Source organism: Ranitomeya variabilis, chromosome 6 (assembly GCF_051348905.1).
Source record: "Ranitomeya variabilis isolate aRanVar5 chromosome 6, aRanVar5.hap1, whole genome shotgun sequence".
In the NCBI taxonomy this organism is placed as follows: Eukaryota; Metazoa; Chordata; class Amphibia; order Anura; family Dendrobatidae; genus Ranitomeya; species Ranitomeya variabilis.
In genome coordinates, this window is record NC_135237.1 from 127,139,315 (window position 1) to 127,163,143 (window position 23,829).

Here is a 23,829-nt window from a genome sequence, read left to right on the forward strand (position 1 = left end):
CAAGCTGCAATGTACTTTAATAGCTACATTTCCACATCATTGATTTCCATTCTCTCCTCTTATAAGAGTAATGCCCTGCAGTTTCAGAGCTTCCTGAGGGCGACGTTCTCAGGAGCATCTTATGAGTTCTGCATTAAGCACTCCTTTTCTCCCCCCATCACTACATTCCCAGCATATTGTCTGTCACACTCTGCACTTCTTTATTAATCCTGTTCGTACTTCGATGCAGTTCATTCCCGTTTTATTTTGAAAAAACGTTTCAAACCAATGAAACTATAGTATTAATATAGCACTGCTATAGATTTGTACAACTAAAGTAAATGGCAGCAGGATCAAACTTTATAGGTATTCTAAGCTAGCAATATCCATTTTTTCCCGCAGCATATTAATTATTACTGTGGTTTCCTCACTGAAAAGCTGCATATTGGCTCCATTGAATTCCAATAGGGTCACTATTCAGCAGAAATATTAAGTGGAAACTATCATCAGAAAATGGTCTATTGTTTAAATCGGGCTTTATTGTAAAGTGTGTTATGCTTTTTTATTTTGGCAGTGTTTTTGTTTCCTAAAGAACACAATCTTAATTAAAAATATAAATTAGAAATCTTGCAATTTTAACACCGGCCACTGTGGCTATTTTAGACTCTAACTTTCAGTTTTTTTACGAATATTCACATGTACATTAGCAGCAATAGACTGACTAATACTTTTGTATTGAAGCATCTAATGAGCGTGTGCAAAGGTCATTGCGATGGAAGGGGGTGGTGTGTCAGCTCTGAATTTGTCGCTTGTGATTGTTGGATTCTATGTTATCAGCTGTGCATAGATGTTACCGGGCATTGTAATCCTGCCTGTAATGATGAGAAGCCTTGCTGAAAACTGTTCTTAATAGGACAGGAAGTTAGTCTAAAATGGCCCCAGTGACCTGTGTGAAAATAGCAGGATTATTAATTTTATTTTTATGTAAAAATTGTGATATGAACCTTTTTTTTTTACAAATAATTAGAAGAAAAATCATGTAACCCAAAGCTCTAGTTTCAACAATAGGGCATTTTCTGGTGATGGCTTACCATTAAAGCGGTATTCCCATGTCCAATAGCCTATCCCAATATGTAGTAGGTGTAATAATCGTAATATTAGCAACTTATGAGCCCCCTATAGTGTGAGCACCCATATAGCCTTTCTATATACAGTGAGACCCATATGTACAGAATGAACCCCCACACAGCTTCCTATATACAGTATAGCCTCCCACATAGCCCGCTGTATATAGTGTGAGACCTCACATAGCCTCTCTATATACAGTGTGAGCCCCCACATAGCCCCCCTATATGCAGTATCAGCCCCCACATTGCCCCTATATACAAGCACACTTCCCATACACACACATTACTCTACTTGCTCCAGTTCCGAGCATTCTGACAGCGGGCAAGGGCGTTTCATCCCTTCGGCTGTCGTGGGCCAGATTGGACCAGCCGCAGGGCCGGATGTGGCTTTCAGGGCTCTGCTGTACGCCATTCATACAGGATTCCCATAGGTGATGGATGCATTACTCCAGACGCCGCCATGTTCTTTCCTGGGATATGATTACTGCTTTTTGTCTGTAACTATTTACATGTGATCTATGTTTAGCTTTCTGTTCTCATGTTTTGTCTTTTCAATTTTAGGTGAATGTGTTCGCTGTATGTTTTGGAACAATCTCGGGTGCATCCATTTTGCTATGGGAAAACACAATTTAGGACTTTTCTATTTTAAAAAGGCTATCCAGGAAAACGATAACGCTTGTGCCCAGTTATCAACCCCAGACCAAGGTGACAGCCGGCCTATGTTCTTCATGTAATCTTATTGCTGGAATGAGTCTTTGTCCACATTAGGGTTTCTCCTACGGTTCTGTCCATTAATATTTGTAATAAACAATTTAAACAATCAATAGATAATTACTGTAGAATATAGGAGCTAGGCAATTAGCAGTATAGATCGGAGGTGGAGATGACTTTCATGAACGTTGTTTCTCCAGATGGAAATGCTTATTGCATGGCTGAATAGTGTAACATGCCATGCTGTGCAGTAACAGAAAAACGGTGTGATGGCTGACATGTAGGGAAAAAATATCCAGGTGTCACAATTCCTGTAGAACTTTTCTGGACTTTATACTTTTTCATAGAAAACCTGTTCACATGCATGTTTTATTAAATACATATATTGTTCATGAAATTCCCATTCGAGAGCATCTTTCCCTGGATCTCTGTGGGCTCTGTTCATCAAAACGTTTACTCAGTACTATGGCATAAAAAAAAACTTTGAAAAGTCACACAATTTTGGCACAACTCGAAGCTTTCGTAAACCAATTTCTGCAAAGTGGGCAAACCTGGGGAAGAACGCAGCATGGCAACTGCTGCTCGTTAATTCATGACAGCGGCGTAGTTTGCTATTCCACAAATCTTACTCCAGCAGGGACTGATGATGGAATTTGAGCTAGTACAGCCATGAGTCTTCTTGGGAATGATGCAACAAGTTTTTCACACCTGGATTTGGGGATCATCTGCCATTCTTCCTTGCAGATCCTCTCCAGTTCTGTCAGGTTGGATGGTGAACATTGGTGGACAGCCATTTTCAGGTCTCCAGAGATGGTCAATTGGGTTTAGGTCAGGGCTCTGGCTGGGCCAGTCAAGAATGGTCACAGAGTTGTTCTGAAGCCACCCTTTATTATTTTAGCTGTGTGCTTAGGGTCATTGTCTTGTTGAAAGGTGAACTTTCTGCCAATTCTGAGGTCCAGAGCACTCTGGAAGAGGTTTTCATCCAGGATATCTCTGTACTTGGGCACATTCATGTTTCCTTCAATGGCAACCAGTTTTCCTGTCCCTGCAGCTGAAAAACACCCCTATAGACCAGAGAATCTTATTTCTCATAGTCTGGGAGTCCTTCATTTGTTTTTTTAGCAAACTCTATGCAGGCTTTCTTATGTCTTGCACTGAGGAGAGGCTTCCGTCAGGCCACTCTGCCATAAAGGCCCTACTGGTGGAGGGCTGCAGTGATAGTTGACTTGTGGAACTTTCTCCCATCTCCCTACTGCATCTTTGGAGCTCAGCCATATTGATCTTGGGGTTCTTCTTTACCGCTCTCACCAAGGCTCTTCTCCCAGGATTGCTCAGTTTGGCTGGACGGCCAGGTCTAGGAAGACTTCTGGTGGTCCCAAACTTCTTCCATTTAAGGATTATGGAGGCCACTGTGGTCTTAGGAACCTTGAGTACTGCAGAAATTATTTTGTAGCCTCTGCCAGATCTGTGCCTTGCAACAATTCTGTCTCTGAGCTCCTTGGCCAGTTCCTTTGACCTCATGATTCTCATTTGGTCTGACATGTACTGTGAGGTCTTATATAGACAGGTGTGTGCCTTTCCAAATCAAGTCCAATCAGTTTAATTAAACACAGCTGGACTCCAATGAAGGAGTAGAACCATCTCAAGGAGGATCACAAGGAAATGACAGCATGTGACTTAAATATGAGTGTCTGAGCAAAGGGTCTGAATACATATGACCATGTGATATTTCAGTTTTTCTTTTTTATGAAATTTGCAAAAATTTCTACATTCCTGTGGGGTTTTTTTTAGTCAAAATGGGGCGCAGAATGAACATTAATGTGAAAAAAATGAACTTTTTTGAATTTACCAAATGGCTGCAATGAAACAAAGAGTGAAAAATTTAAAGGGGTGTGAATACTTTCCGTACCCACTGTACATATTCATAAATCAGGAGCGTCTTAGTTCATCACACCTCCTCATCAAGATCAGTGTGAACAACGCCGGCCTTGATAAATCGGACCCTGTGTTTTTTGTCCTACATCAGTTATTTTTCCTATTATTATTTTTGTTTAACCTGATAATGACCAATGGCCTTAAATCTACAGCTCTTGGTTATGTACTCTAACTCACAGGCATTATAAATTTATTGTGCAAGGTTAACCCCTTTCTGCCAGCTGACGGAATAGTACGTCAGCTGGCAGATCCCCTGCTTTAAGGTGGGCTCCGGCGCTGAGCCCACCTTAAAGCCGCGACATGTCAGCTGTTTTGTACAGCTGACATGTGCGCGCAATGAGCGCGAGCGGAATCGCGATCCGCCCGCGCCCATTAACTAGTTAAATGCCGCCGTCAAGCGCTGACAGCGGCATTGAACTAGCGCTCCCGGCCGCGCGGCCGGAAATGCTCGCACTGCTGACCCCCGTCACATGATCGGGGGTCAGCAGTACATCGCCATAACAACCAGAGGTCTCCTTGAGACCTCTATGGTTGTTGATGGCCGAATGCTTTGAGCGCCACCCTGTGGTCGGCGCTCAAAGTACACGACCATTTCTGCTACATAGAGGTGATCTGTATTTCACCTCGATGTAGCAGAGCCGATCGAGTTGTGCATGCTTCTAGCCTCCTATGGAGGCTATTGAAGCATGCCAAAATTAAGAAAAAAAAGTGTTTAAAAATATTAAAAAAATAAAAAAAATATAAAAGTTTAAATCACCCCCCTTTCGCCCCAATCAAAATAAAATAATTAAAAAAAAATCAAACCTAGACATATTTGGTATCACCGCGTTCAGAATCGCCCGATCTATCAATAAAAACAAAGGATTAACCTGACCGCTAAATGGCGTAGCGATAAAAAAAATCAAAACGCCAAAATTACGTTTTTTGTTCGCCGCGACATTGCATTAAAATGCAATAACGGGCGATCAAAAGAACGTATCTACACCAAAATGGTATCATTAAAAACGCCAGCTCGGCACGCAAAAAATAAGCCCTCACCTGACCCCAGACCATGAAAATTGGAGACGATATGGGTATCGGAAAATCACGCAATTTTTTTTTTTTTTTTTTTTAGCAAAGTTTGGAATTTTTTTTCACCACTTAGATAAAAAATAACCTAGACATGTTAGGTGTCTATGAAATCGTAATGACCTGGAGAATTATAATGGCAGGTCAGTTTTAGCATTTGGTGAACCTAGCAAAATAGCCAATCAAAAAACAAGTGTGAGATTGCACTTTTTTTGCAATTTCATCACACTTGGAATTTTTTTCCCGTTTTCTGTTACACGGCATGGTAAAACCAATGGTATTGTTCAAAAGTACATCTCGTCCCGCAAAAAATAAGCCCTCACATGGCCATATTGACGGAAAAATAAAAAAGTTATGGCTCTGGGAAGGAGGGGAGCGAAAAACGAAAACGAAAAAACGGAAAAAGCTCCGGGGGTGAAGGGGTTAAAGTTCAGTGCTCAATGTGCAGTGAATTGAAACATAGAACAAGCAGTCGGCACAAACAATGCTTCTTTATAATGATAGAAACATTTCCAAGTGTACATGATGCTTTTAAATGGAAAATCCACCAGTGTTCTCACCATAGTGGGTTCAGTGCATTCGTGATGTGTCCTGGCTAAACCCAAACCATATTCAGCAGAGATGCTGCATTGATGGAGAAAGCCATGCCTGTTGTAACATTCCTGTGCGGACACTGTCTCCCCACATCAGTGGGTGTATGCCGAATATGTAGAAACAGATGAATGAGTGGCCCTCTTAAGTCCCATAAAGCTTTTCTTTATTGAAACAAGGTAAAACATGGGTGCGGAGGAGCGGGCCACAGATAGGACACGGTCTGCTTCACTTCCTGCGTCCGTGTTAGCATCTGATAGAGACATAACAGAGGTGATCGACGCCTACCGCTGTCACCTATAGACGGTGTCCCAATCTAAAAGACAAACTTGTTAGAAATCGGAATGTAATCGAGAGGATGATGGATGGTCACAAGCCATCAAACAAAGAAGAACTGCTTACATTTTTGCACCAGAAGCAGTGTGAAAGACTGGTGGAAAGCATGCCAATACGAATGAAAGCTGTGATTAAAAATCATGGTTATTCCACCAAATATTGATTTCTGAACTCTTCCTGAGTTAAAACATTGGTATTGTTGTTTCTAAATGATTATGAACTAGTTTTCTTTGCATTATTTGAAGTTTAAAAGCACTGGGTTTTTTTTTTTTGTTTTTTTTTAATTTTGACCATTTCTCCTTTTCAGAAAAGAAAATGCAAAATATATTGCTTGGAAATTCGGAGACATGTTGTCAGAAGTTTATAGAATAAATGAACAATTTACATTTTACTCAAAAATATACCTATAAAGAGAACAATCAGACAAACTGAACATTTTGCAGTGGTCTCTTAATTTTTGCCAGAGCTGTATAAGTGTAAGCTGGCAGCATGGCTGAGCCGCTGGTCTGATCTGTTCACTGTCCGATGCTGCCAGCAGGGTCAGCTCTTCCTCTGCAGCATCAGAGGAATGCCGGAGCACGGACGCTGACCGGATCCAGCCAGTTTCTGAGCAGTGCTTGCAAGCTCTATAGAAAAGAGCCTGTGCTCGTTGCCTAGGAAACTGGCCACCTCTGATAAACTGTATAAATGGTCAGTAACTAGGCAACAAGTGGTAAATAATAAAGCTAAAAATCCCTTCCTCCTTGAGAACGAAGAGTGTTTTTACGAAGAGTTAAATTGTAAAGTTTCTTGTTTTTACTGCACTTTGCAGTTTTGCCTATTTTATGATTATGATAAAAGACCTGTCCAGTGTGATTTACAAGTATTGTTCTTGTATTTTACAGGAAGGAAGTTTTCAGGCAGACCGATGTGCACGCTGTTGACCAACAAACGCTACGAGCTGCTGTATAACTGTGGCATTCAGCTCCTGCACATCGGCAGGCCGCTGGCAGCCTTTGAGTGTTTGATCGAAGCTGTTCAGGTTTATCACTCCAACCCGCGGCTCTGGCTGAGGTTAGCGGAGTGCTGCATAGCTGCCAATAAAGGGGTAGGTGACCAAGTCATACCTCTGCTCTGAGATCATCAGCGAAATGTACACTTGTACTTACACACTCTTACATTTTTGCTCTTATTTTCTTCAACTCCTGAACACCTAGAAATGGAAGAAAATGCCTTTTTTTCTTTAGTCTCTCTCTTTGTTTGTATACATCTACTATATATCCTACTTTAGTTTGTGATACTCAAGTGTGCCGTCATCTCCTATCCCCAGTTGAACCTTTTCTCTTCTTTGTCTGAAATTCCTGTGACCTCTGGATGTTCCATGACGACAGAAGGCATTTCATGGTGAACTTCGTTATCCAGGGATTATGTAAATGGCAGCAATGTCCATTTTATAGCCCGGAATCCTAAAAAATTTATTCTCAGGATGCTCTTTTGTGATAGTCTTAAGAAATTAAAATATATGAATCCTTCTATATGGTGAGTTATGTAAAAGTAGTGCTAGTGAAAATAGAGAAGATACAAGACGTTACATGTTATTGCTACCCCATGTAAGAGCAGCATAACATAGGGACAGCGACTCTAATTCCAGTGATGTATCTTTTACTGGGCTGCTTGCTGCAGTATTGAAAAAAACAAAACACTGTTTTAGCTTTAGATTTAGCATTTCTCTGAACACTGAGCTCTTTATAACCCCACCCACACCACTCATTGGCAGCTTTCTGCCTATGCACAGTGTGCACAGAAAGCTGCCAATCCATGGTGGAAGTGGAGTTATACAGGGTTCATGAATGTGGAGGGCTGCTTGCAACAGGTTTTTCTAGTTCTCTAGTGATAATCGCCTTCTGATAAAACAGTGATTTTATAAAATTACAGCAAGCAGCCCAGTAAGTGACATAGCTGGAATCAGAGTCTCTCTGTATACCTTATATTACTCTCTGATTCGTGGCAAAAGCCTGGTGACAGATTGTGTTTAAGGAAATGTAGGAATGATCCTATTTTTCTGAGAAGCTACTATTCTGCCTGTCCCTTATATTTATTACTAGATGGTGGCCCGATTCTAACGCATCAGGTATTCTAGAATATGTATAGTAGTATATAGCACAGCCCACGCAGTATATAACACAGGCCCCGCAGTATATAACACAGGCCACGCAGTATATAGCACAGCCCACGTAGTATATAGCAACAGCCCACGTAGTATATAGCACAGCCACGTAGTATATAGCCCACGAGACCGCTACGTCATCTCCGGTCATTGCCGCTATGCATTCTAGGGACCGGAATGGAAAGGTGCCGGAAGGTGAGAATATAATGATTTTTTTTTTTTTTATTTTAACATTAGATCTTTTTACTATTGATGCTGCATAGGCACCATCAATAGTAAAAAGTTGGTCACAAAGGGTTAATAGCAGCGTTAACAGACTGCATTACACCGCGTTATGCCGTGGTGTAAAGCAGTCCGTTTAACGGACTGCTAAACCGCAATGGGGGCACTGACTGGGGAGTAGGGAGGGGACACTGACTGGAGGGGAGTAGGGAAGGGCGAATTCGCCACCGGACTGTGGCCGTCGCTGATTGGTCGTGGCCAGCCGCGACCAATCAGCGACGTGGGATTTCCGTGACAGACAAACAGACGGAAGTGACCCTTAGACAATTATATAGATAAATGCCTCCGAGATGTGCTTCCTGGATTACAGCCAGCAGGGGGCGCACATGTATCAGTCTTCTTCCCTGACCGACAAGACACTCTCAACTCGGAGCCTATACATAGTCGTCATCGATACAGGAAACCCCATTATCTTTCTTTTTAATATGTATTTCATTGTTTTGTAGAAAAGGCAATAATATGTTGCTGTGAAACCACAACTATAGTATTATACACCAATATCCACATTTTGATCATCTCTCATCATTTACTGTTTTTCATCTACATCTGTTCCTTTTATATGTGCTGTAGTGAATGCATAGATTTTATTTCCTTTAACTCTTCATACAATTACATACGATAGTTCTGAGAGGACTTTGCTAACATATTGCCAAGATAACCGGCACATACCTACATCCAAAAATGTCTTCGGTGATGCTGTATAACTGTTCTTCTTAAATCAAGCAGTGCAGGCAATGGGTGGGCTGTAGTGGTGGTCCTATGACTTACTTGTTCCTCTTGTTAAACATGTAGGCAAATTAGGCCACATTGACATTTGTGATGGTCCTAATAATAATATGGGCCCGAGAACTGACAGGCAGCCAACTGACAATCAGCATGACGCCGGCAGTCATGTCCCACTAACAGGGGAGCCCGAAAAATTAATAGCCGTCTGATGATATGGAGCAGCTGACTCGCTGACAGGAGCGGTCAGTGACATCTTTGAGCCAGCTGGGTAAAACAGGCAGCTAGTTACCTTTGTTGACAACTGCCTGCCTGTTTGTTTGTAGGCCCGTAGTAAAAAGAATAGGACAAACCTTTTTTATTTTTCAAAGTCATTTGTTGCATAGCAGATGCAAATAGAAGCAGGGAGGCCCGCTGATTGTTAAGGGATCTCTTTGGATTTCTGTTGTCAGTCTTAAAAACTTAAAAAAAAAAAAAGTTTTGCCTGCTGCTCCCTTCCTCCACCACTCCATTTTAATAATGAACACCTGCTGAAACCCAGATGGACCTGGAATAATCAGTGTGACCCTGATCATTACATTTATGCATCGGATCTTTTTTGGATATGAATTCAGTTTCTCTCCCAAAAGCAGAAAAGACAAATGAAATATCAAAATGTGCGAACGCTACTGTTCTGTCCTATTAGGAATTATGGGCATTTTAGTCCAGCCGTAGACACATGTATAGTTAGACTGCATCTGTCGGCAGTTTTAAGGCTTACAGGTAGTTGAAAAGAGGATGGGTCACCAAGTTAGAAATGGCTAGTCTTTATTCCTTGCGCTCCGCTAAGTATTCCATTTTGGGTTTTTTTTAAATCCGCCATATGGTTTCAGAGATACAGGCTTTTTTATTTACTTCAAAGTGTTATAGTCATTACTAAGGGGGCAACGCTCAATAGGAAGTAATGCAGAGCAGCCTACAGACATCTCTCTGGAACTGTATGGCAGATTTAAATGGGGACCGGTCACAGGTATGGAGTTAATCTACAGGTAAATAGCCTCGCCATGCTGCCTCGCCTCTTTACTGAAAGTGCAGCTGTTGGAAGAAAATGACCTTTTTTCCTTCCTGGAGCCGCCAGCTTTCAGTCACAGGGGTGGGTGTGGAATGATTACAGTCGCCACTCACAGCACCGCTCACTATCTGCACTTTTATTGACAGCCGGCGGTGCAGCACATCTGTGCACTGTGAGCTGTCAGTGACCGTGCCGCGGCAATAGTCCTCTCTTCCCTAGGTCTATGCCCAGACCTGGTGGGTTTACTGCACCACAACAGGCTGAGCTGATCACTGTTTGGGATGGTTTTTCCAAAATCCTGCGGGGTATGGGCCTTACCATGTTCTAATACAGTGGCATGCTCTTATGTACTCCTAATATGTAGGCACCTATTTATAAATATAACAGTTTATCGTTTTACATCATTATCTTGTAGGTTAGCCATTTTCTTTTTCTTTCAGACACCTGAACAGGAAACAAAAGGTCTTCCAAGCAAGAAGGGCATCGTACAATCTGTAGTGGGCCAGGGTTATCACCGGAAGATAGTGCTAGCGTCACAATCCGTTCAGAATCTCTTGTACAAGTAAGATTGTTTTTAATTTTTTAAGCTTCTAGGTTGTCAATGTGAACAATTGTTCTTTCATAGAAATGGCATATAGGCTGTGGTTATACCGGAGCAGGGTAAGGGAGAACCACACCCTGTTGTGTTTTTTTTTTTTTTTTTTTAAATATATATATTTCAGGGCTGGAGTGCTGCCATTAATCCAAGTTCCCTCACCCTAGTATTAAACTCAGCAGCCACTGTCTTCAGCTCTTCCCGGCACCGCTCCGGTCCTGATCTGTTATCTTGTGACCACAACTCCTGTTTGACCTTTGGAAGTCCGAGGTAATAATCCCAAGCTCTCACTATAAGTCTATGGCGATAGATTTACATTGAGTTGTGGCTTCCGGCTATCCCAGCGAACACTGGAGCAATCCGGCAGGTCACAAACTGTAGAAGATGATCGGAGCGGTGCTGGGAACAGATAAAGATGGACCCTGGTAAGTGTCATACTAGGGCCAGGGAATTTACTTTAGTGGCACCACTCCCGAGGTACAGTTTTGATAAAGTCCAAAAAAAAAACTAATGATGAGGACTAGTAAGCCTGCTGTCATGTACTGGATAAAAATCTATTAGAAAAATCTACTCCACATCAGTGGTGATCTTTTGGAGAGAATTTACTGTGTAGGTGTATATAAAAAAAAAAAAAAAAAAAAAAAAATCAGAAACAAAAAAAATTGCATTTATTTATTGACTGCTTATAATTTACGTTCGTATTGTAACCTTATAATTTTTGTTTTCTGTGTGTTAGCGATGGGGAATCTTCAGCCATTCCAGTAGCTAGTATGGAGTTTGCAGCGATTTGCTTAAGAAATGCTTTGCTTCTGTTGCCTGAAGACCAACAAGATGGTAACAAAGAAAATGGTGCAAAGAATACCAGTCAGATGGGCAACACAGACTCCAGTGGGGAGAGCACGGAGGCATGCAGGTAACGGCTACCAACTTTATTCTGTAAGTTCAGTTGTAACAAATTTTGCAGTGAATCTTATAATGGTTTGTGAACACGGTCAGTAATTGGCAGCTCATTGGATGCCGCCCATCTCTGCTGCATCCAAAGCTCTACCAGCTATTGATCACAGGTGATTCCGCATGTGTTCATTGAACCATCCGTAATCACTGCGCCCAATACATTGTACAGGTGAGATTTGTCTAGCGGAGGCTTGCTCCTCCTCAAGATAAACATGCTGCGGTCTGGAAAGACGCGCCACATGTCCGTCTCCGCAGGTGATCTGCAGGCATTTGTGGACGCATAATGGGCATGGGATTTCTTGAAATCCCATCCGCTATGCTGTAGCATCTAGACGATGCGGGTTGGACGCTATACAAGTACGCAGCATCCAGCCCGCAGCATTTATTGATTGTCTGCACATACCCTAAGAAATCCAACAAAAAATATATATATATATTTTTTTTACTTTATTTCATTGTCACATCCAGGAGTCATAGCATTTTTTCTGTCAAAGCAGCATTATGAGGGCTTGTTTTTTTTTTTTTTTAACGGACCAGTTGTATTCATCAGTATCGCATTTTAAGCTATATAAAGCTGATTGCCTAACTTTTATTAACTCTTTATGGGGAGAAATAAGAAAAAAAAAATCCATGTGCATGACAGCGTGGCAAACACCGCTTCTGATCGGCAGTTAAACCATTCCTGCCGGTCAGAGAGCCGCGGTTCCCACGCTGTCAAAAGACAGCATGAGCACTCGGCTGTGATTTGAGGTATAAAGTTTACCTCCGGTCACTGGTGTCAGCTGATGGGACCACAGCTCCCATCATCTGACGCCTACTGCCGCTAATAACAGCGAGAGCAGGAGCGGCTGATGGGAGTTTTCATCAGCCGCTCCTGCGCATTAAATAAATAAATTTTTTTTTTATTTATTTTTTTTTTTAAAAAGGGCTGCAACCCTCAGCTGTCAGCTTCAGCAAGGCTAGTTATCGAGAATAGAGGGGTCCCTACACCATATTTTTCAATTACCTTATGTACTCGAGTATAAGCCGACCCCCCCCTCTCCCCCCCCTCACAATTTTGCCACAAAAACTGGGAAAACTTAATGACTGGAGTATAAGCCTAGGGTGGAAAATGTAGCAGCTACTGGTAAATTTCAAAAATAAAAATAGATACCAATAAAAGTAAAATTAATTGAGACATCAGTAGGTTGTGTCTTTGAATATCCATATTGAATCAGGAGCCCCATATACTGCTCCATACAGTTCATGATGGGCCCCATAAGATGCTCCATACAAAATACGCCCCATATAATGCTCCATACAGTTTATGATGGGCTCCATAAGATGCTCCATATTAAAATATGCCCCATATAATGCTGCACAAATGCTGATTATGGCCCCATAAGATGCTCCATAGAGATATTTGCCCCATATAATGCTGCACATGACCCTATAAGATGCTCCATAGAGATATTTGCCCCATATAATGCTGCACATGGCCCCATAAGATGCTCCATACAGATAATTGCCCCATATAATGCTGCACATGGCCCCATACAGATATTTGCCCCATATAATGCTGCACATGGCTCCATACAGATATTTGCCCGATATAATGCTGCACATGGCCCCATAAGATGCTCCATACAGATATTTGCCCCATATAATGCTGCACATGGACCATAAGATGCTCCATACATATAATGCTGCACACGGCCCCATAAGATGCTCCATACAGATATTTGCCCCATATAATGCTGCACATGGACCATAAGATGCTCCATACAGATAATTGCCCCATGTAATGCTGCACACGGCCACATAAGATGCTCCATACAGATATTTGCCCCATATAATGCTGCACATGGCCCCATAAGATGCTCCATACAGATATTTGCCCCATATGCTGTTGCTGTGATTAAAAAAAATAAAAGAATCACATGCTCACCTCTCAGGCCCCCGGCACTTGCTATATTCACCTGCTCCGTGTTCCAGTGCCGGCCGCCGCTGTGTCTTCCCGTTCTCTGCACCGAAGTTCAGGCAGAGGGCGGCCCGCACTAATCGCGTCCTCTGACTTGAGCGTCACTGCAGAGGACGCGGAAGACGCAGCGGCGCTGATGGTGGAACGGGGAGCAGGTGAATATCGCGCGCTGCGTTATACTCACCTGCTCCTGGTGCCGTCGCTGCACGTCTGTTACCCGGCGTCGGCAGCTTCTTCCTGTAGTGAACGGTCACATGGTAACGCTCATTACAGTAATGAATATGCAGCTCCACCCCTATTGGAGTGGGGTCCATATTCATTACTGTAACGAGCGGTACCATGTGACCGCTCACTACAGGAAGAAGCTGCCGGGGAAAAGATGTGCAGGGACCGCGCCAGGAGCAGGTGAGTATTATTACACAGCTCCGCTCCTCCTCCCCTGCCGACCCCAGGGTATGACTCGGGTATAAGCTGAGAGGGTTATTTTCAGCCCAAAAAAGTGGGCTGAAAATCTCGGCTTATACTCGAATATGTACGGTATTTAAATAATTAAAACGGCGTAGGGTCCCTCTTATTTTTGACAACCAGCTTTGCTAAAGCAGAGAGCTGGGGGCTGGTATTCTCAGGCTGGCAAGGGGCCATGGATATTGCCCCCCAGCCTAAAAATAGCAGCTACAGCTGCTCAGCCGTTTTGTATTTATTTATTTACAGCGCAAGAGTCGGCTAATGAATACACCCATCAACTGCTGGTATTAGCGGCAGCAAGTAAACTTTATACCTCCAATCACAGCTGAGCGCTCACACTGACAGCGTGGGAACCGCGGCTCTCTGACTGGCGGGGATGATTTTGCCGCCGATCAGAAGCGGTGTTTGCTATGCTGTCATGCACATGACAGCATTGCAAACACTGGATGTTCAGGCCCCCATTCAACTAAATGGGGTCCGGGTACTGTTCTGGTACCCGAACCCGAACTTTTTGTAACTGTTCGGCCCTAAACATCCAGGTGCCCGCCCATCTCTAGTGATAACAAATGGTGGTTTAACCCGTCCAGATAAAGGTTGCAGTGCATGTGCTGAGAAGCATTTTCCGAAAGACGATTTCTGCTGCATCAATAGAAATGAATTGCTAATGTGTTGTATATTGCTAATGGCCACATGGATTTGGAGAAACACTGCGGTCAGTAGAAGGCAACTGTTAGCAAATCCAAATGATGAAAGCCCCTGCAATGTTTAGGAAGTGGTATAAAAGCGGATACCCCTTGGACGGATGTGGAGCGCTTTGTGACCGCAGCCAAAAGGTTTGCCGTAATATTCATCTGCTACTGCGCCAACGATTCTGAATGGTCACGCTCATTTTTATTTGATGAAACCGGAAAACTTTAAATGGCAAATTGTGGAGCCCTAAAATACAATATTTTTTTTTGCATTTTTCTTTCAGCAATAAAAACCATGAAGGTGATAAATTTCTTCCTGCTCCACCTTCTGCACCACTGAAGCGGCAAGAACTTGAAAATCTAAGGTATTAACTTGTAATTCTTCTTTAATTACTAGTCGCTTTTATATACTTACCTGTCACTGCAGACTACATCCGTGACTTTGAGGATTTTGGGTAACTGCAGGGGCAGACTAGTTGCAGAAATATTTGTGACCTGAAATTCTGCGCGATTCATCTGAGTGGATTTGTTTCTGCAGAATATGAATAGATTTCTGCAGGCCTCATTCAGATGAGTAGGAGAGAAAGTTCTGCAACAAACTTGCCACTTACAGTCCAATCTTTCTGTTTACTCCATTCTCCGCTCTGTGAGCGTGTTCAGACATCAGCTGTGCCGTTCTGCCTCCTGAGCGAGCTTTTCAGCAATATGTGGGTTCTCCGCACCTGGACCCCTACCAATCTGCATGAAATTTAAGGACCTTCAAAAATATATATAAAAAAAAAATTGTAGCCAAGCTGTAGTCACACTTTTTAAGGCCATGTTCCCATGTGCAAAAATGCAGCAGTTTTTTTCCTGCAGGTTTCCATCGCAAATTAGTCAATAGCAATCTGTTTTGGTTCTTCAGTTTTTGATGCATTTTTGCCTTTTATTGATGTTTTTCAATGCATTTTTTTATGAAAACGCTAGAATTCTGCGCTTACAATTGCAACTTCGTTTTTTACATGCATTTTTTCAGGTTTTAATAGAAGCTTAAAGAGAGTCAGCAAAAATGCATAGTTTAACAGTGTCTTCAAATGCACAATGGACCCAATCGTTCATGAAACAACATCCACTTTGTTTGAACTGTTAAAGGCAGCAAATTATTTGCAAAAAAAAAAGCAGCAGAAAAAAGTCTTTACACTGCGTAGTTCTCTATTGCTAGGCAATTAAAAGTTTTATAACAATCATTGTGATTCCATATCTTCAGAAATTCTGTGCTTACTGTGAGTCGTATGTTCAGATGCTGTAATCAAGTCCTGGTCTAGTTTGTACACCTAGTGCAGATATAGTTTACTAGATGGTGGCCCGATTCTAACGCATCGGGTATTCTAGAATATGTATGTATGTAAATAGCAGCCACATAGTATATAGCACAGGCCACGTAGTATATAGGAGCCATGTAGTATATAGCAGACAAATAGTACGTGGCCTGTGCTGTATACTATGTGGCTGCTATATACATACATGCATACATACATACATATTGTAGAATACCCGATGCGTTAATACAGGCCACTCAATATATAACAGTGGCCACGCAGTATATAACACAGCCCAAACAGTATATAATGCAGCCCACGTACTATATAACACAGCCCACACAGTATATAGCAGCCACGAAGTATATAACACAGGCGACGTAGTATAAAACACAGGTAACGTAATATATAGCACAGCCCACGCAGTACAAAACACAGCCCACATAGTATCTAACACTGGCCACGTAGTATACAGCAGTGTGGGCACCATATCTCTGTTTAAAAAAATAATTAAAATAAAAAATAGTTATATACTGACCCTCCGGGATCCAGCGAAACTCTGGTGATGCGCGCGGCTGCCGCCATCTTCTGTTCCCAGGATGCATTGCGAAATTACCCACATGACTTAGCGGTCTCGCTGGGAACAGAAGATGGTGGCAGCCACGTGCGCCTGGATGGACTACGGAGGGTGAGAATAGCAGGTTTTTTTTTTATTATTATTTTTAACATTACATCTTTTTACTATTGATGCTGCATAGGCAGCATCAATAGTAAAAAGTTGGGGACACACAGGGTTAATAGCAGTGATAACGGAGTGCGTTACCAGCGGCATAACGCGGTCCGTTACCGCTGGCATTAACCCTGTGTTCGCAGTGACTGGAGGGGAGTATGCGGGCGCCAGGCACTGACTTCAGGGGAGTAGGGAGGGACTAATCGGACTGTGCCCTTCGCTGATTGGTCGCGGCAGCCATGACAGGCAGCTGGCAAGACCAATCAGTGACGCGGGATTTCCTTACGGAAGTTGCGGACAGAAAGAAGGAATTACCCCTTAGACAATTATATATATATATATATATATATATATATATATATATATATATATATATATATATATATATATATATATATATATATATATATATATACACATCTATCTCTATCTGTCTGGATAGATAGATAGATATAGATTATAATGCAAAGCTGGGCAAATTGCGGCCCGCAGCCCACGTCCGTCCCGGTGGTTGTTCCTTTCCAGCCGCACACCGATACAGCTGAAGGGCTGGAAACAGAGACCCACGGGCCGCACCATGTTCTGTTGACCCATTCCTTGTAAAAAGAGAAATCATGCTCAAGTTTATTGGAATTCTGTTTTGTACAGAGACATAATAGGGATTCCACATAGGTTTTTATGTGTTAACTAAGAATGAGAAGAATAGGAGCTGCTCTGCTGCACCCAGCAGCAGCCACCACTTATTGAATGGAGCTGCTCTGCTGCACCCAGGAGCAGCCACCACATATTGAATGGAGCTGTACCTGGCAGCAGCACCACATAGAGTATGGAACTTCACTCTGCCGCAGTCACCACATATTGAATGAAGCTGGGCTCTGCAGCAGTCACCACATATTGAATGAAGCTGGGCTCTGCAGCAGTCACCACATATTGAATGAAGCTGGGCTCTGCAGCAGTCACCACATATTGAATGAAGCTGCACTCTGCAGCAGCCACTACATATTGAATGGAGCTGCACTCTGCAGCAGCCACTACATATTGAATGGAGCTGCACTCTACAGCAGCCACTACATATTGAATGGAGCTGCACTCTGCAGCAGCCACCACATATTGAATTGAGCTGCGCTCTGCAGCAGTCACCACATATTGAATGGAGCTGCGCTCTGCAGCAGTCACCACATATTGAATGGAGCTGCGCTCTGCAGCAGTCACCACATATTGAATGGAGCTGCGCTCTGCAGCAGTCACCACATATTGAATGGAGCTGCGCTCTGCAGCAGTCACCACATATTGAATGGAGCTGCGCTCTGCAGCAGTCACCACATATTGAATGGAGCTGCGCTCTGCAGCAGTCACCACATATTGAATGGAGCTGCGCTCTGCAGCAGCCACCACATATTGAATGGAACTGCGCTCTGCAGCTTTGTTCAATGTTTACATCCTGCAGTCGGAGCTTTTATCGTCTGATTGGTGAGTGTGTCCAGCGTCGGATTCCCACCAATCTCATATTGATAGCCTATCCTACGGATATCCTATTAACCTTTGGCAGCTTGCCCATGACAATACTTGTTACGGATCTATTTTCTAGTTCCTCTCTTTTTATATAAGTGGCTTTAGTATATGCACTGTTTGATCCATCCTTTCATGCCTTTGAAATTGTAATATTTTTGTAGATCTGCCATTAGGTGATGTGTTTGTACTGTAGATGCCTCCGCACTCTTAGCGGGACAGAATAATTGACCTGTCTGTGCAGGGCGGCTGTGGCGAGGGCTGTTGTTACAGTGGGGGTTACTATGTGCACACTGAACCTGACCCGGGATGCCTTAGATTTACTGGTGTGTCCCTCCATCACTGCACCATTACAGTATGGTGCCTGTGGGCTTGTCTGCTCTGTGGGGCCCTGGTGCAGGAGAAGGAAGTATTCCCACATGGATGGTCCCCGCCTCAGTAGCTGCAGAGCTTTTCCATTCCTCTTGGGCAACGGTTCAATAAGTCTGTGCATCACCTGGCTGCACTTTGAGATTCCATACGTTTTAAAGTGTGAGAACAAGCAAGTCTTGTTTGAATAGGTCATGACCAAGTGATCTGATCATGGCAGCCATGGGGCGATGAAGGGGGAATACAAGTCTATTTTGTTAGTAAGTGGAAGTTCAGTGTAATCCTTTTCTTGCCTGGGAGGCCCGTGGTGCTGCAGATTTATGCAGCAAGCTGTAGGCTCCTGTTGGGGAAATTGCTCTTCCATGGATAGAAATTCTCTTCTCTGGCTTTGAGAAGATCAGCCCTCTGCTTTGTTACACCGATTCATGTCCAGATGTTTAAAACATCACAAAGCTGATTAAAACAATGACATGAACTCACTTTGTTGTAAAGGTAAAATAAATATTTTATTAATGATAAATCTATTATGCACACTTTATGTAAAGAAGATCAAGGGTTCCCTGACCTGTAATAAGCAGCCAATGCTGCCTGCTTTACACTTAAATCTAGAAGTACCAGTGCACATGGCTGTCACAGGTACGTGCTAGGTCAGGGGAGAGGTACATGTCGCCCTTGGGTGCTCAGACTGCGGCCCCTAGCCCTCGTCCTCCACCCGTGTACTAGGTGCTGGTCACTGCCTGCAAAGCTTGTATATGTGTTGTGTTGCCTGTATTGACTTCGTTAAGGCTACGTTCACATTTGCGGTCGGCGCCGCAGCGTCGCCGCATGCGTCATGCGCCCCTATATTTAACATGGGGGCGCATGAACTTGCGTCGCACTTGCGTTTTGCACCGCATGCGTCCCTGCGGCGCCCGCGTCCGGGCGCAGAGGACGCAACAAGTTGCATTTTTGCTGCGTCCAAAATCAATGAAAAAAAGGACGCATGCGGCGCAAAACGCAGCGTTGTGCATGCGTTTTGCTGCGTTTTTGTTTGCGTTGTGCGTTGCGGCGCCGACGCTGCGGCGCACAACGCAAATGTGAACGTAGCCTTAGAGACCTGTAAATCAATACGCACTGAGCGCCCCCTTGTGGCAGCAAACATTTTATATTGTACCAATGGAAGAAACTGCTCTTACTTAGACATATTTTCAAGCAGAGCAGCAAAGTTTTTGATGAATGTAGAATACGAGAATCCTATTCCCCTTTAATTATAATTTTAATGAATAATTATTTGTCAGCTAGAATTTATGTAACAACCAACATATTCTGCAGCAATTTACAGTCCCCACTATGGTGGGTGTTTCATCCAATATTGTAAGCTTATTTATCAGCTCCTCTTACTGCTTGTATTTCATTCCTCCACTTGTGTATCCAGATGTCATTCATGCTCCATTGCCTTATTGGTCAGATCCTCAAAGGCAATCATTCACCAGGTTTTTATGAACATCACCCCCCCCCCCCCCCCTTTCCCCATCTGAGGACAAAATGATGTAGGGCAAGAAACCCTGATTCCTGTATTGTCACTTACTGGGATGGGATGCTTGCTACAGTTTTTTATAAGATTGCTGTTTTCAATAATGCAGATCCACCCGTTCTCTGGAAGCTGAGCCCTGTATAACCCCGCCCACAGTGCTGATTGTCAGCTTTGTGCGTAAACTGTGCATAGGCAGAAAGTGCAAATGGCAGGGTTATATAGAGCTCATGAATTTGGAGGACTACATGGAAGAAAGTTTATTCAAATTGAAAATTGGCTGATTAAAACAATGATTTTATGAAAACTACAGCGGCCAGTAAGTGACACATTGCTGGAATCAGGGTCTCTATCTCTACGTGATGCTTCTCTTAAAGTATGTGTCCACGTTCAGGATTTGGTCAGGATTTTACGTCAGTATTTGTAAGCCAAAACCAGGAGTGGGTGATAAATGTAGAATTGGTGCATGTGTTTCTATTATACTTTTCCTCTAATTGTTCCACTCCTGGTTTAGGCTTACAAATACTGATGGAAAATCCTGACCAAATCCTGATGCAATCCTGAACGTGGAAACATACCCTTAAGGCCCCGTCTCACATAGCGATTTACCAACGATCACGACCAGCGATACGACCTGGCCGTGATCGTTGGTAAGTCGCTGTGTGGTCGCTGGGGAGCTGTCACACAGACAGCTCTCTCCAGCGACCAACGATCAGGGGAACGACTTTGGCATCGTTGAAACTGTCTTCAACGATGCCGAAGTCCCCCTGCAGCACCCGGGTAACCAGGGTAAACATCGGGTTACTAAGTGCAGGGCCGCGCTTAGTAACCCGATGCTTACCCTGGTTACCAAAAAAAACAAACAGTACATACTCACCATCTGATGTCCGTCAGGTCCCTTGCCGTCTGCTTCCTGCTCTGACTGAGCCGCCGTACAGTGAGAGCAGAGCGCAGCGGTGACGTCACCGCTGTGCTGTACTTTCACTTTCACTTTGCGGCGCTCAGTCAGTGTGGGAAGCAGACGGCAAGGGACCTGACGGACATCAGATGGTGAGTATGTACTGTTTGTTTTTTTTGGTAACCAGGGTAAACATCAGGTTACTAAGCGCGGCCCTGCGCTTAGTAACCCGATATTTACCCTGGTTACCAGTGAAGACATCGCTGGATCGGTGTCACACACACCGATTCAGCGATGTCAGCGGGACCTCAACGACCAAAAAAAGGTCCAGGCCATTCCGACACGACCAGCGATCTCACAGCAGGGGCCTGATCGCTGGTACGTGTCACACATAGCGAGATCGCTACTGAGGTCGCTGTTGCGTCACAAAACTAGTGACTCAGCAGCGATCTCGCTAGCGATCTCGCTATGTGAGACGGGGCCTTTAGACTAGGTGACAAAAACCTGCTGACACATTAACTTAAACCTATTAACAACGCAACTAGGTTTAGTTTTTAAGCTTGTTTTTTTATTATTTGATTTCCTTCTCCTGCCAAGAGCCATAATCTTTTTTTTATTTTTATTATTTTTCAATTATTTTTCACCACTTAGCTATGAGAGTTTGTTTTCTGTGGAACTAGTTTTTTTTTTTTTTTTAAGTGACATTAATTCAATAAAGCTTGTAATATACTGAAAAAACAACATTTTGCAGTACACAGTATGAATGACTGTCTTCTGTGAAGCCTATTATTATTATTATTATTTATTTATATAGCACCATTAATTCCATGGTGCTGTACATGAGAAAGGGGTTACATACAGGGTTATAAATAACGTTTACAGTAATCAAGTTTACAGTGACAGACTGGTACAGAGGGGAGAGGACCCTGTCCTTGCGGACTTACATTTTATGGGATAGTGGGGAAGAGACAGAAGGTCGGAGGTGCAGCAGCTCTGGCGGTGGTGAGGCGGCTGCTCTGGCGATGGCGAGGCGGCAGAATGGTTATTGCAGGCTGTAGGCTTTCTTGAAGAGATGGGTTTTCAGGTTCGGTCTGAAGGATCCGAGGGTGGTGGATAGTCGGACATGTTGAGGCATGGAATTCCAGAGGATGGGGGATATTCGGGAGAAATCTTGGAGGCGGTTGTGTGATGACCGAATAAGTGTGGTGGAGAGTAGGAGGTCTTGGGAGGATCGGAGATTACGTGAGGGAAGGTATTGGGAGATTAGTTCAGACATATAGGGAGGGGACAGGTTGTGGATGGCTTTGTAGATCAGTGTTAGTAGTTTGAACTGGATTCGTTGGGGAATTGGGAGCCAGTGGAGGGATTTGCAAAGGGGAGAAGCAGGGGAGTAGCGAGGAGAGAGGTGGATTAGCCGGGCAGCAGAGTTGAGGACAGACACGAGTGGTGCAAGAGAGCGGGGAGGCCACAGAGGAGGGTGTTGCAGTAGTCAAGGCGGGAGATAAGGGCATGCACAAGAGTCTTAGTAGATTGTGGGGTGAGGAAGGGACGGATTCTGGCAATATTTTTGAGTTGGAGGCGACAGGAGGTGGCAAGAGTTTGAACGTGCGGTTTGAAGGACAAGGCAGAGTCGAGAGTTACCCCGAGGCAGCGGATTTCAGGTGCGGGAGAGAACGTGATGCCGTTTACCATAATAGATAGATCAGGTAGGGGAGATACGTGAGATGGGGGAAAGATGATGAGTTCAGTTTTGTCTACAATGAGTTTTAGGAAGCGAGAGGTGAAGGAGGAGGGATATGGCTGACAGAAACTCTGGGATTCTGGACAGAAGAGAGGCGACATCTGAGCCAGAGAGGTAGATCTGAGTGTCGTCCGCATACAGGTGGTACTGGAAACCATGGGACTTTGAGTTGCCCTAGGCCAAGGGTATAGGTGGAAAAAAGTAGGGGCCCTAGGACAGAGCCTTGCGGGACTCCAACAGAGAGAGGGCGGGATGAGGAGGTAGTGTGGGAGTGGGAAACGCTAAATGTGCGGTCGGAAAGGTATGAGGCAATCCAGGACAGGGCAAGGTCTTTGATGCCAAGGGAAGAAAGAATCTGTAGCAGTAGGCAGTGATCGACTGTGTCAAAAGCAGAGGACAGGTCAAGAAGGAGGAGGATGGAGAACTGTCTGTTAGCTTTGGCTGTGAGTAAGTCATTAGTAATTTTTGTCAGGGCAGTTGCAGTGGAATGGTTGGGGCGGAAGCCAGATTGGAGGTTGTCAAGGAGAGAGTTAGATGAGAGGTGGGAGGAAATTTGAGCATGGACATGCTGCTCAAGGAGTTTTGAAGCAAACGGGAGCAATGATATGGGGCGGTAGCTGGGCATAGCAGTTGGGTCAAGGTTAGTTTTTTTTGAGGATGGGTGTGATGGTGGCATGTTTGAAGGCAGAGGGGAAGGTGCCAGAAGATAGCGATAGGTTGAAGAGATGGGTTAGGGCTGGAATGAGCATGTTAGTGAGGTTGGGGAGCAAGTGGGAGGGGATGGGGTCAAGTGCACAGGTGGTGAGGTGTGATTTGGAAAAGAGGCGAGTAAGCTCTCCTTCAGTGATGTTGGAGAGGGCGGTTATTAGGGAAGGGCAGAGGTCTGGTATATGGAGTGGTTGGGGACGTGGAACAGTTAGGGTTTGCCTTGTTTGGTCGATCTTGTTTTTGAAGTAGGTGGCAAAGTCCTCGGAGGAGATGAGGGGAGTTGGGGGTGGCAGTGGTGGGCGGAGGAGAGAGTTAAATGTGGTGAATAGTTGTTTTGGGTTGTAGGATAGTGAAGATACAAGGTTAGTGAAATAGGTCTGTTTAGCGGAGGTGAGGGCTAATTTGAAGTCAAATGTAGCTTGTTTGAAAGCAGTGAAGTCGTCTGGCAGGCGTG

General features: G+C 43.9%; 1 protein-coding gene across 4 annotated transcripts in view; it reads left to right on the plus strand.

Annotated features, from left to right (window-relative positions):
• Window positions 1–23,829, plus strand: part of CNOT10 (CCR4-NOT transcription complex subunit 10) — a 136,052-nt gene that overhangs the window by 66,686 nt on the left and 45,537 nt on the right. For all 4 annotated transcript variants that reach the window (XM_077268972.1, XM_077268974.1, XM_077268973.1 and 1 more), the window contains 5 exons: window positions 1,668–1,811; window positions 6,632–6,834; window positions 10,390–10,511; window positions 11,281–11,457; window positions 14,897–14,977. In XM_077268972.1, the coding sequence (XP_077125087.1) occupies window positions 1,668–1,811; window positions 6,632–6,834; window positions 10,390–10,511; window positions 11,281–11,457; window positions 14,897–14,977 (727 nt within the window). The remainder of the gene's footprint in view (window positions 1–1,667; window positions 1,812–6,631; window positions 6,835–10,389; window positions 10,512–11,280; window positions 11,458–14,896; window positions 14,978–23,829) is intronic.